The sequence below is a fragment of the Grus americana genome, chromosome 10 (assembly GCF_028858705.1).
Source record: "Grus americana isolate bGruAme1 chromosome 10, bGruAme1.mat, whole genome shotgun sequence".
Taxonomy (NCBI): Eukaryota; Metazoa; Chordata; class Aves; order Gruiformes; family Gruidae; genus Grus; species Grus americana.
The window spans coordinates 990,764-1,003,505 of NC_072861.1; the positions used below are offsets into that span (position 1 = coordinate 990,764).

General features: G+C 50.2%; 1 protein-coding gene across 3 annotated transcripts in view; it reads left to right on the plus strand.

Annotated features, from left to right (window-relative positions):
* The window catches only part of LOC129210763 (mucosa-associated lymphoid tissue lymphoma translocation protein 1-like), a 30,038-nt gene extending 23,761 nt beyond the window's left edge, over positions 1 to 6,277 (plus strand). For all 3 annotated transcript variants that reach the window (XM_054836949.1, XM_054836951.1, XM_054836950.1), the window contains 2 exons: positions 2,009 to 2,134; positions 3,661 to 6,277. In XM_054836949.1, the coding sequence (XP_054692924.1) occupies positions 2,009 to 2,134; positions 3,661 to 4,023 (489 nt within the window). In that variant the 3' untranslated portion in view covers positions 4,024 to 6,277. The remainder of the gene's footprint in view (positions 1 to 2,008; positions 2,135 to 3,660) is intronic.
* Positions 6,278 to 12,742: the final 6,465 nt, after the last annotated feature.

The window sequence follows — 12,742 nt, forward strand, 5'->3', positions numbered from 1 at the left end:
GCAGCCACTCCTGGAGAGGCCACAGGAGTAGGGATGCTCCAGGGGAAGGCAGGACTGCACAAGTCAAAGGAGAGGTGTGGAAACAGCAACGAGGTGATTACGGAGAAGGTTGGAGGAGAGTGCGGCATCATCAGATATGGGGAAGAGAGAGGACTAGTGGTGGGGTGACTATGAGGAGGACTTCTGGCCGTGGACCATTTTCCTCCTAGTGATTGGGATGTCACGGGTATTACAAGTCTAGCAGGGTTCAAAAATAACTTTGACACCTTCGTAAGAGTCCATACAGGCTATTGAAAGCACAGACGCCACCTTTGGCTCAGAAAGTCGCTGACTTTCCCATCACAGGAGGCGGGCGGGGTGGGCTCACCCTGGGCAGGGCTGGCGACATACACGTCCTGTCCTTCAGCACGTGCTGGAGGATGGAGCTGGCTGGACGCAGTAGCGACGCTCCTCTCCTTTTTGCTGTCCTCCCGCCAAAGCCCTGTGTTAGTTGGCATCCAGGCTGATCTGCGCGATGTCTCTCTCTTTGGTCTCCAGGTTTAGTTTAACCTGGCTGCTGGGCTCAGCGTAGCAGTGATGGCATCAGGGTAGCTGGGAGCAGGTACCCAATGCGATGAGCCAGGGAAGGAGAGGGCAGGACAGGGCAGTGTTCATTCGCAGAAGGTGCTCTGTGTTGCAGCCCATCTCCTGTTTCAGGCACAGTTCAGGCTGGTGGAAGGAACAAGGACAAGGGTCCCTGAGCAGGAGAGCTGCTCCATCCCCCTGTGAGCTCTGTCCTCCCCTTGTTGGCACACCCATCTCCCTTTCTGCCGGCTCCATGCACTGCCCTAATCTTCCCTGCGCTCCCTCCAGTTTATCTTTCCAGTAATGAGTTGCCAAGTGCAGAGACGGGATTTGGCTTTGCTTTGTGCAGAGGATAAATGGTATTTCTTCAGCCTGCCTCCAGTGGAACTACTGGACCAGCGATGGTGTTCACTCCTGTTCTGTCAGCCTTGCAAGCGGGGGTGACCCTGATGCCTGCAGATTCCAGCCAGCATTTGGGATCCAACATTTTAGCTTCTACCCCCATATTCTGGCCAGAAATGAATTGCTTTGGCCGTTTGTAGGCAGCAGTTCAGGGAAGGTCTGTAAAGGCTAGCAAGAGCTCCCAGGGCTTCTCTAACCTCTGCCTCCCTGCAGTGTCCTAACAGCCGCCTCTATCACCCAGTGCAACTTCTCCTGCCAACGACGAGAAAGTTTTGCAAGGGTCAGACCCTCCTTATGTGCCACCAGCTTTATGTGTGGCTGCGGTGAGCCCACCTGGGCTGCTCCACTCCTGTGGCCAAAGCCAGGCCAGCACATTCTAGCGTTGGCCAAGGCAGGTCGGCAGGACGGGCCACGGTAGCCGCCGGAGCCAGCTGGCAGAGGGAAGCATCTTTGCATGGAAGGGGCTGGTGGGCTCTGGACTGTCACCTATCCTAGAGGGCTCAAATCCAAAGCAAGATGCTATTTCATAAGGCACGTGTTGCAACTCCAAGATAAGACTGTTACTGAAGAGGATCTCGTAGAGATGGAGCCATTTTGGATGTTTGTGTAATTGAGCAAGAATTAACAGTTCTTGAGATGGTGGGGGGCACGACTCAGAGCTTCCTCCAGCCATGCCCTTGGAAAACTTGCTCTCTCCTTGACACACCGCTTATCCTATAGGTGGTTGTGAAACCAGGTGTTGCTGCTATCTACACTGCTGGAAGTCCCATTACACCACAGTTTTCCTGGTAGTCGCCCTCAGGGGATGTTCAGCTAGGTCTTCCCATTGATATGCACAAGGCGGGTGTGTAAAATCTGTGTATTTCTGTTGCTTGCGCTCTGTAGTACTTCCATTAGGGTACGCAGCATTTCCACCAGCCAATTTGTCTAGGGCACAGGGCACTGCTGTGTGCAGAAGCAGCCCGTCTGGTGGGCAGCTGCACATCCATGCCTGGGCTGATACTGAAATTTCTTTGCTTTTCCTGTTGTTTTCCTGACCCAGGAGATGGACGATGTGGCCGTTCTGAAGGAGAGCTGCCTGGACCAAGTGGAGTCTCTGCTTACTTCTGTGTACAAGCGGGAGGAGCTGGACTGCGTCTTCCAGCTCTGCGGACTGCAGAAAATTCAGGTAGAGAACTGTTGGGTGCAAATCTCCACGGTTCTCCTGCAGCCTCACGTAACTGGCACTCCCCACCCCCCGCTGGCTTGAGCTGGATGTGCCCTTCTGTGTGTCTTGTGACTCCATGCGGACAACACATGTGTCAGGGTAACATCCAGATCGATGTTAGAGCAGCTTGTTGATCTCCAAGGCACAAAAGCCAGCGTCTTTCTCTTGGTTCGCTCTGTCCTTCCATGCTGCCAGGCCAGGGAGGCTGTTCTTCGCCTGTGTCAGCCTGGGGGAGATGAGACTAGCCCAAATATTTCAGCTGAAGGATGTCTCACTAGTCTCTGTGCTTACCTGAGAGATGGGCTCCCGGGCTGGCCAGGATCTCAGGCAGCGGGAGGCTTCATCCCCTGCCATCAGGGTGACGCTACCAAGCCTGATCCAGGCTGTGCCTCTTTGGCACACTTCAGAAGACTCTCAAACTATTTAAAGACCGCAAGAGAGGCAAAATTGCTAGTCCCCTTGCTTGTCTCTGCTTTTATCTCTCCCCAGCAGATTACCTCTCCCCAAATAGCAGTGTGCACCTTGGTTCTCATTTGATTTTTTTTTCCCTCTAACACCCTGCCAGTGGATCTTGCCAGCTGCTTCTCTGCTCTGCTCCACGCAGGCTCACACCAAACGTTGCTCTCAAGCTGCTGCCTGGATCTGCCCACAGTGAGCTCCATTTGCTGAGTGCATGACGTGCCCAGGCATATGGCAGCTCTTTCAGTCCTTGATTGATTCTGGAGCTCTTTTCTGAACCCTTTCCAAGCATGCAGCATTGCTTTTAAGTGCAGACGTGAGACCTGGACCCTGCACTGCCTGCCAAAATCATCTTCTTGCTCCATTATACATCTCCCTGCTTCGTACAGCCAGGCGTCTCAGGCACAGCCCCATGCTAGGGATTCACGTTCAGGGATTTGGCTGCCATGAATATGGTTATTTTCTGATTTCTTCACCATCTTTTATAAAAAAAATCCAGAATAGTGCTAGACTGCGAATAGGCCCCTGTGGTAAAACTGTTGGCTTTTACTGTGCGATGTATTTTTTATTTAAGGGGTTCATATTCCTTCCCTTGCATGCTTTCCTCTCGCAAATGCAGCAGTCCTGTGCCGCGGCCAGGACGGATGTCATGGTGTTCCTCGCGTGGGTGCAGCTTGCCTGGGTGCAGTCCCTGTCCCCTCCTGCTCCCCTGTGCCAGCATCCTGGGGGTGATGCTGTCGGTGACAGTGCCCTGACCGGGCTGGTGAGGCCTCCAGTGAGGTGGCCTGATGTCAGGAGAAGTCCTGATATGAAGAAACTGTGGCTCAGGCCCACAAATGCCATGAGCGTATGTAACAGGTCATTTTCTCTGGCAGCAGCATTGCTCCATCACGCCACAGCATGGGGCTGTGAGCCTGCAGAACAGCCAGCCAAGTCTGTCATGTTTGTTGACAGCGGCAACAGCAAAAAAGCTCCGTTTCAAGTCTTAGTCTCCAATTCACTTTGCGTCCTTTGCTCTCCCCTTCCAGACGGACGTGGTCCTGCAGTTGGATTTGCATTACACCCAGCTGAGCACCAAGCAGAGGACTTGCGAAAGCCTGCAGACAACCCTCCAGAAATCTCTGCTAGGGCAGTTTTTCAGCCAGAGGAATTACTCCCAGCCAAACTACCAGAGAACTCCTGCCTGCACAGGCAGCACGTGCCTGCAGGATGCGTCGGCGCTGAGCACGGACCCGAAGGGGCAAGCATCTCTGAGGACAGGCTCTGGCCACAGCTTGCCCAGCAGCATCCCCTCCCACTCCAGCAGCGAGCCGGAGGAGAACGACGAGAGTGACCTGAGCGAGCTATGCTCAGCGCTGCTCCGGGCTGGCCCGGGGCAGGACTACCCCTGACCCCCGTGGGCTGGCGTGCCCAGCCTTGGGAACTGCTGGTTTTAATAGAGGCAACAGTTATTTGAGTGCTAAGTACGTCAGAATCCGTCAGTTGCTTTCCAGCCTCGACGAGCACCCTGTCCAAATGAGGCCAAGGCTGCTTTTTTGGAAAGGGTTCTCCCATCCGCACCCTACGGCGTGCGGGGCCTAAAGCCCACTGGAAATAACTCTCGTCCCGCGGGAGCAGCCAGGATCAGCAAGGAGTCGTTGTCGTGTCTGGCGGAGGCTGGGGCCACCCGACAAGTCATAACATTTCCAGACAAAACCCAATATCACTTAAAGTCAAGGATACTGGCTGATGTTTTTTGCGAATTAGGCTTTGCCTGAAAGCAAACGTTACAGCATTAAAGGTGTTAAGAAACCCATAAACACTACAGACCTACGGCAGCGGCACAACCTCACAACGCAACGACAACTGCTGACTCTCATCGCTCTTCTGCAAGGGACACAAGGCTTGAACAAAGGACCCAGATAAAACTCTGTGAATGTATAAGCTCTCCCCTGGGGTCACAATGTGCTTTTCTTTCCTTGTGAGTCCTGCCTGTGTCAAAGCAGGTTTTAAGTTATGCATTTATATTATTTCTAAAGAATGTATTTATACTTGGGGCAAGACAGTTGCTTGCCAGGTGGTGTGGTTTAACCCCAGCTGGCAGCTAAGCACCACTCAGCCGTTTGCTCAGTCCCCAACCACAGTGGGATGGGGGAGAGAATCGGGGAAAAAAAAAAAGGGGGGGGAGAAAACTCGTGGGTTGAGATAAAGACAGGTTAATAGGACAGAAAAGGAAGTAATAATAATGATAAAAGAATATAAAAAACAAGTGATGCACAGCACCATTTCTTACCACCCAGAGCAGATGCTCAGCTAGTTCCTGAGCCACACCGCCTCCTGGCCAACCCCCCGTTATATACGGAGCATGACATCATACGGTACGGAATATCCCTTTGGTCAGTTTGGGTCAGCTGCCCTGGCTGTGTCCCCTCCCAGCTTCTTGGGCACCCCTGCCTTCTCATTGGCAGGCCAGTATGAGAAGCTGAAAAGCCCTTGACTGCTTGGCAACAACTAAAACATCAGTGTGTTGTCAACATTATTCTCATCCTAAATCCAAAACCCAGCACTGTACCAGCTGCTAGGAAGAAAATTAAATCTATCCCAGCTGAAACCAGGACACCAGGAAAAGGAACGTCAGATGTTCCATCAAGTGTGTGTTTACAACGAAGGCTGATTTTCCATCAGCTGCAGCCACCAGGTAGCTACGTTTCCACATGCCCCTTCTGGCATGGTACACAGGGGCATTGGAGTCTGTTCAGTCCTGTGCAATCCTGAGTTTCTCTCAGATGTAGAATTTCCTGCATGTGGGAGATGGAAAAGACCAAGATGGAGGAGGAAGAACCTCCAAAAAGTCATTATTAGTACAAATTTTATTTCTAAGTGCCTGTCTCTGTGCATTCACTGTGGGTGACCTCAAGCACAACCTTTCATGGAGAACCAGCTGTCCAGAGAGAGCCAGAGGTGAGCAGGGCCCAAAGGACCACCTGAGTGGGTGCAGTCCCCTCCCTGCCTGCTTCTCTGATACTTGTTTGATAAAGGTTTCAGCATAGCTCCAGATGATTGCTCAGCAAGGACCAATGACCCCAATGAGGTGTGGGATCTCCATCCTTGGAGACAGTTCACCCCTGACTGAAGAAGGTGCTGATGAACTGATCCAAGCTGTCGGGGTGCTGGACCAGAGACAGCTGGAGGTCCTTTCTGGCTGTTGTAGTGCTGTGAAAGAAAGAACCTGGAGATCAAAAACTTCTTGAGAGGTCAAGGATGGTGGGGCAGAGAGGGTGGCCAAGCTCTGTCTTCTGTCTTGGTCTAAAAGAGGGACGGAGGAGAGCATTTTCTAAGTTTCAGTTCTCCATCAGTGAAGGTACTTGCATCTCTGTCTACAGTGTCTGTTACAGCATGGAAGAATATGAAGTGCTCCTTCCAGATAAACCATCTTACAAGTGCCGGAAAGCTGTCCGAAGAGAACAGAGGAGGCTTTTATTCTCCTCACAGTGAGTAGAGCCAAGCGAAAGAAGAGAGGCCCCATCTGGCTGAAGTCTAGAAAGTCTCCTAGGGAAAAACGTAAAGCTCAAAAAAAAAAATTTACAGGGTTTAGTTTAAATATGGACTGATAGAGAAGCTAAACCAGAAAATAATAAACTAATTGAAGGGAGAACCAAAGATCATCTCAACACCAGCAGAAACTTAAGACAGGTTGATGGGAATGGCTGGGCAGGAGGAGCTGGGAGTCCCATTGCCTCTGCAGGGGTGATACAGGAGGAGGGTCCTCCTGTGCTGTTGGGGCAAAGCATGTTTCTGGTTCACATAATCGTGGCAAGTGTCATCTCATGTGAATGTTAATCTCATTCCAAGCGAGGCTGTTTATTTTTTCTGAATAAAACACTATTGGTGTTTTTGAATGCATAAAGCTTCATGTGGCTCTGACTTAACTCTTTATTTTTCCCTCTAATTGCCAGGGGCTGACCTAATATTGACTTACTGGTTTTTATGCTTTGAACTCTAGCTTCTAAGCTCTTCTGTGTGAGGACCGTTTCTTTTCTTAGGCAACTGCATATCAAAGTTTGGATTTAGAAGGTGGATCAAATGACACTAGATAGAGTGAAATTAATGCCAGGTGAAATGTGCAGATCAAACATCAGGATCCATTGTGAGCTATCCATCAGTAACGTGAGGTGCAGCCCTCGGGGGGCTGGGTCAGGCTTAGGAGGCCTCCTGTCCCAGTGCCAACCACAGGACTTGTCCCTGTCACCAGCTCTCCTGCTCCTTCCAGGCGACCCTGCAGCCAAGGCCAGGGCTACCACCGCGTTTCCTCGCACCTCAGTCAGCAGTGTGTTATAACTGAGAACACAAGTGCTTGCAAAGCTGAATTGCAAAGGTGAAGCTTGATTGCGTCCTGCACCTCTGGCCATGACAGCATCCTACCCTGCCACCAGCTGGGTGCGTTGTAGGAGGGGGTGGAGCTGTGTCTGCCTTCACCCCCCTACCTTACACGCGAAATCCAGACTCCCCCATGGTGGTTTAACTGTTCTGTGCCAGTAAATTTTCCCTTGAATCCGTGTTTCCATCTCCCAGTGTGGGGGATGGACAACTCATCCAAGATTACTGTGCTTCTCTTGACCACATCCTTCCCCATCTGCAGCCGTAATCCTTGGGCTCCGTAAGCTCCCCGTGGCCAGAACGCAGGGTGGGAAGGAAGGAGCACGCACCACCGTGCAATGGACCAGCATTTCATACTCTGCTCACGGAGTGCCCCTGACCAAGCAGTCCCAACAGCCTTTGCCCACTCAATGCTTAATTTCTCTCCTCATTGCTGCTCCTTCCACCCATTGCCTCCTGGACAACGCTGCTTGTCCCTCACTTCTTGCTGCTGCATCTCTCTGGCTTGCCCTCTGCCATGGCACTGACCCTGCAGGGAGCAGCCATTCTTCCTACTACTTCCCTTTCTCACCTGATGACGTGTACCCCATCCATCTTGCTGTGTCATTTCAGGTTACTCCTCCATCCCCATCCATTTTGAGTAGATTTCCATGACTTTGCATAGGTTTTCTGAGGTAGCAGGTGATATCTCCAGACTTTAAACCCTGGAAATTTGATGCTATCCCATTGCATCTCTTTGCAGGGTCATAGCCTGGACAGATCCTACGACTGGGCAGTGCGGACGGGCTCCCCTGTGTCCAGCCTTCATACTAACTTTAGTAAGAAAACCAGTCCTTTAGTTAGTTTGGTTCTCCCAGAAGGACTACAAGACCCATTTAAGGCTAGGACTCCTTCATTAGATGCACAACTGCAGGCAAAGTCCGACCGAGAAATCAGCTCCAATTTACGTTCCCTCTCTGCCTCCCTACCTTCACTTACACATTCGTAACCACAGCCATTGCCCTCTGCTTCCCACGGTTTCTGGGCCAGTCTGTGCCCAGAGGCTACAAACAGCCACTCGGCAGTTAGAAGCATTTATGTCATTAATACAGCTGCTTTCCCTTCGCCCAGGTCTGCTGTGTTTTCTTTGAGAAGCATGAAGCTTTAAAACATTCATTAATGTCTGATGAAAACAGCAACACCTAAATGTTCAATAATTTTATTTTTAGATAGATGCCCTGTTTTTCCTGTCAGCTAATGCAGGTGTGTTGAAGGGAAGGACCTTGGTCAACAGCCCGATGTGCTCTTCTTCTGCTACAGAGTTCATTTTGGATGCAGTTCTCAGCTGACATTTGGCAGTTCCTGACAAAACAGGGCAAGTGCGCCCGAAAGGAGTGAGAAAACAAGGCAGTGACAATCAGGGAAATGCCATTTCTGTCTGGTTTATTTAGTTACTGGAAAATCACTGGCCCAGCACACAGCAGAGAAGTGCACTGGCATATATGTCCGAACCTGACACACTTCTCTTGGCAGCAGATTCCTTAAGGTTTATTCTCAGTTGGCTTTTTTTGTGACCAAAGCAAGGAAAGGGTAGATCTGTCCCAGATCAGCCACTCTCCCCCCAGCCTCAGCTAAAGAGAGAGAGAAGCATAAGGCAGGTCTTCCTGCACCTGAAGCATTGGTCACACACATAAACCATAGAATCATAGAATCACAGAACGGTTTGGGTGGGCAGGGACCTCAAAGCCCATCTAGTTCCAACCCCCTGCCATGGGCAGGGACACCCTCCACTAGCCCAGGTTGCCCAAAGCCCCATCCAACCTGGCCTTGAACACTGCCAGGGAGCCAGGGGCAGCCACAGCTTCTCTGGGCAACCTGTGCCAGGGCCTCACCACCCTCACAGGCAAGAATCTCTTCCTCAGATCTCATCTCCACCTCCCCTTCTTCAGCTTCAGGCCATTCCCCCTCATCCTGTCACTCCCTGCCCTTGTCACCAGCCCCTCTCCAGCTTTCCTGGAGCCCCTTCAGGGACTGGAAGGGGCTCTAAGGTCTCCCCGGAGCCTTCTCTTCTCCAGGCTGAACAACCCCAACTCTCTGTCTATCTTCATAAGGAGAGGTGCTCCATCCCTTTGATCATCTTCATGGCCTCCTCTGGACTGGCTCCAACAACTCCATGTCCTTCTTGTGTTGGGGACCCCAGAGCTGGACGCAGTACTCCAGGTGGGGTGTCATGAGAGAGCCCACCAGCAAGTTTGGGATAAGGCAGCACCAGAAGCAATGGGTTCATGTCTCCAGCCAGGTAGGGATGCAACAATGGAGGCAGATGATACCAGAGCATCTCTTCATGCCAAGAGGATCTTCCTGGCAGCTTTGGGTAGCTGCATGTCATTCTGTTTCAGACACCATGTGCCGGTCCCATCTATCCAAGAAGTGGCATGGAGGCAGAAATGGGATGTTTCTTGGGTCATGCAGCTCCTCACTGGCCACTGAGCCATCCCTGCTGGCTCTGGGCAAGAGCTGTCTCCTATTGGACTCAACAAAGGTGCTGGTACAGAAGAGAAGGACTGGGACCCGCTGATGGATACCTGTGAACATTTCCATCCTCTGTAGTGCATAGGCAGGTTTTCTTCCCTATCTACCTACAACAGAGGGACAGAAATGCCTCCACCAACTCCTGGGTCATCTCTCACCATAGTCACATTAGTGAGTACAGAAACAACAAACTTTAATCCCAGTTGTCTTAGCTAGCCATTGAGTTCTGCAGCTTATCTGGTAAAAAGCAGTGATATTCAGGTGGTCGGCGGCATGCTTATAGCTGGATTAGCCCAGCTGACCAAGATGATCTGTAAGCTGTTCTGTGACCTGGGTAGGTTACAAAAAAATGGGTGGCACGTATGCTGTCAGCATAAAGTGAAGGTAATAAACACAGCTTACAGAGCGGTAAGCGATGTGCGAGTAAGTGTGGTTTTAGTGAAGTGGCCTCAACAGAGCGGAAAATGCCTCCTCCATGCAAAGCAGGAGCTTGTCATGTGCTTTCGCAGGGTTGCGCTGCCTGCTCTGCGGGTCTGGTTGCTGTTGGGGCCGAAGGAGCATCCCAGAGGTGTCTCCTCTCCTTGCCGAACTTAGGGAGAGCCCTAGATGGGGTCACAAAATGTCTGCGGTGCAGCAGGCGGTGTGGCAGCACAGCTGGGGCAGTGGATAAAGCATAATTTAAATTTAAATTTTCATTGAAGGAGTTGTTTCTAGGGGTAAAAAAAGTCAATATGGGGGAACATTGAGCCGTTTCACTTACCAGCTCACTTACCTCTTTCCAGTTTTTGGAACAAATCCTTCTCCCTCACATAAGATTGAATTTGAATTTACTTTTTAGAAACTGGTAGGTTCTCTTTATTTTCCACTTGATAGAGATTTTTCCATAATACCTACTACAGAACCTGCCAGATCATTTCCGACGTCGTGTTACAGGGCAGAGCTAGTGGTGCTGTCTACTAGCTATGCTTGCTTGACACCTCCCACTATAGCTGCTGCTTGCTGTTGCTCATAGCTGTCAAACCAACAAGCCAAAATTCTCTACGTCGTGGGCCAATCTCACACTGTTTTCTGTCCTTTCCGACCACAGGAGCATTTGAAGCTTTGCAACTTTGAGAATTTTCTTTCTTTTATCCCAGGACAGCAGGGTCTGAAGAGCCTCCTGCTATGCAGGGAACCTGATCCGTCTGGGCCTGGATGGCCCCTTATGGAAAGGCTGCGCGCAGTATAGTAGAACGTATAGAGGAACATACAGGGAAACCGCAAGACTCAAGAATGTTGTTTTGGTCCTCTTTCCCTAGTTTTTGGAAGTGGCTTCTCATACAGGCAGGAGAGATTGAATGGGATGATCTCTTGAACTGAGCTACTAGAGGAATTGCTTTTTTTCTAAAATGCACTCATTAGGTCATTAGCTGAGGATCGCTTCTGAAATACCAGGTAGCGGCAGTCTAATTCCTATAAGCATGACAGGACCATACACAAGACAGGAATTGCAGATACCAGACTCAGCACTAGTAAGGAGGTCTTGAATCGTTAAATCCCGGTGGTGCTATCAAAGGCGGTGTGTCACAGATGGCCTTTATCCATCATGCTTTGCACATGGAGACACCCACGGCTGTGCTCTCCTCTCTCCTAACGTTGGCAATCGTCCTGCTTCGAACAGGAGGTTGGACTAAGTCCCTTCCAACCAACGCTTTTGTGATTCTGCTACCAGAATATATGCCCAGAAGAGTATACATGTTCTGAGTGATTCTGAACAGGGAGCAGACTGGGAGATGCAAGACTCTGCTTCAGTGAAATATCCCTGCTCTCTGTCCAAAAAGCAAACGAGGACATTGGTTCAGCTCGGCTGGTTCCAAAACTTTTAAAAACAAAAACTTACGTTGGGTCTACAAAATAAGGGAAAGGTGGTAGAACAGTTCATTTGAAAATCTAAGTTGGTTCAGATTCAGGTCTTCCAGGCCTCCCCAACAAGCGGATCGTTCAGTCATGAAACCAGGAGGATAGTTTTAAATTAAAGGGGTGAGTGAAGCCAATAAACCTGAGATTACTCAAATTAAAAAGGAGATAAACACCACTGAGCTTCATTCAGGCAAGCTACCCCTCCGCAGAGAGCAGGGATACCTCGTTGGAAAGCAAAGACAGAAGCAGGTTTGGTCTCATGGTGAAGCCTGCAGACTAGGACTTTATTAATGGTGAGAAATTATTGATAGCGCAGCCTCTTCATGTGGTCCCAGAGTTCTCTCCTCTGTCAAAGATTATGTCAATGACTGTTTTGCCATTGTTACTAATCGCTTGAAATTAGGTCCATGACATCATGTGGCAGTGAAGAGAAAAGCGTATCACCAAACAAATGAGAATCCTTGAAGTGCTTGAAGTTGCTTCTTATCTTCACAGTTTGGATAACCTTTGGCATAATAATCAACAATTTCAAATATATTGGTCATATCACCTCCTCAAAGAGATGGAAGACACTCTTTGAAATTACAGACCAGACTTCATACACGCGAGAAGAACTGACGTGGTGTCACACAGTAACGAAGAGCTAATGTCTCTTTGATAAAGCTGTCTTCACTGAGTTGGATTTTCTTGCCATGGTGTCAGGAATAGTTGATGAGACAGACGTGTTATTAAGTGGTAAAAATAAACAGATGGAAGAGACAAGTGAGAGATTTCAGCTATGACTTTCCAGAATGTTTCAGCAAAGAATAATGTCCTAATTTCCATTCCCTACCAGAGATGAAAAATATGAGATACTTACACAAGCGTTGCATGGTCACAGATCCTGGGCACCCACTGTAGCGCTGGACCACAATTCCGTTGTGCCAACAGCTTGTCCCTGTCTGACTACAGGTCCCACGAGATGGGGCAGTTTGGGGACCCGGAGAAGGGGTGCTGGTTCTGACCTGCTGCTACTCTGGATGCAAAGTCATCGTCATGGAGAGTATTGATGTGTATCCTCGTGCGTGCTGACTGCCGAGGTTCCTGTCGGGCACTACGACTTGTTTTTGAGACCGCAGCCTCTACACCCTTCCTCTTTCCTCACTCCGTCCCGCATCCACAGTGGTCTCTTCTCCTCAGCTTTCTTTTTGTCTCACCCCTTCCCACTGTGGAGGATGCGGCAGTTTGACCAGGGCTGTGCCAGCACCCTGCCTGACCAGGGGAAGGGCAGAAGATCATAGGCAGGCTGAAAACGTTTCATCCCCTGGGATTGCAAAGGTTAGAGCATCAGCTCTTGCAGAGATG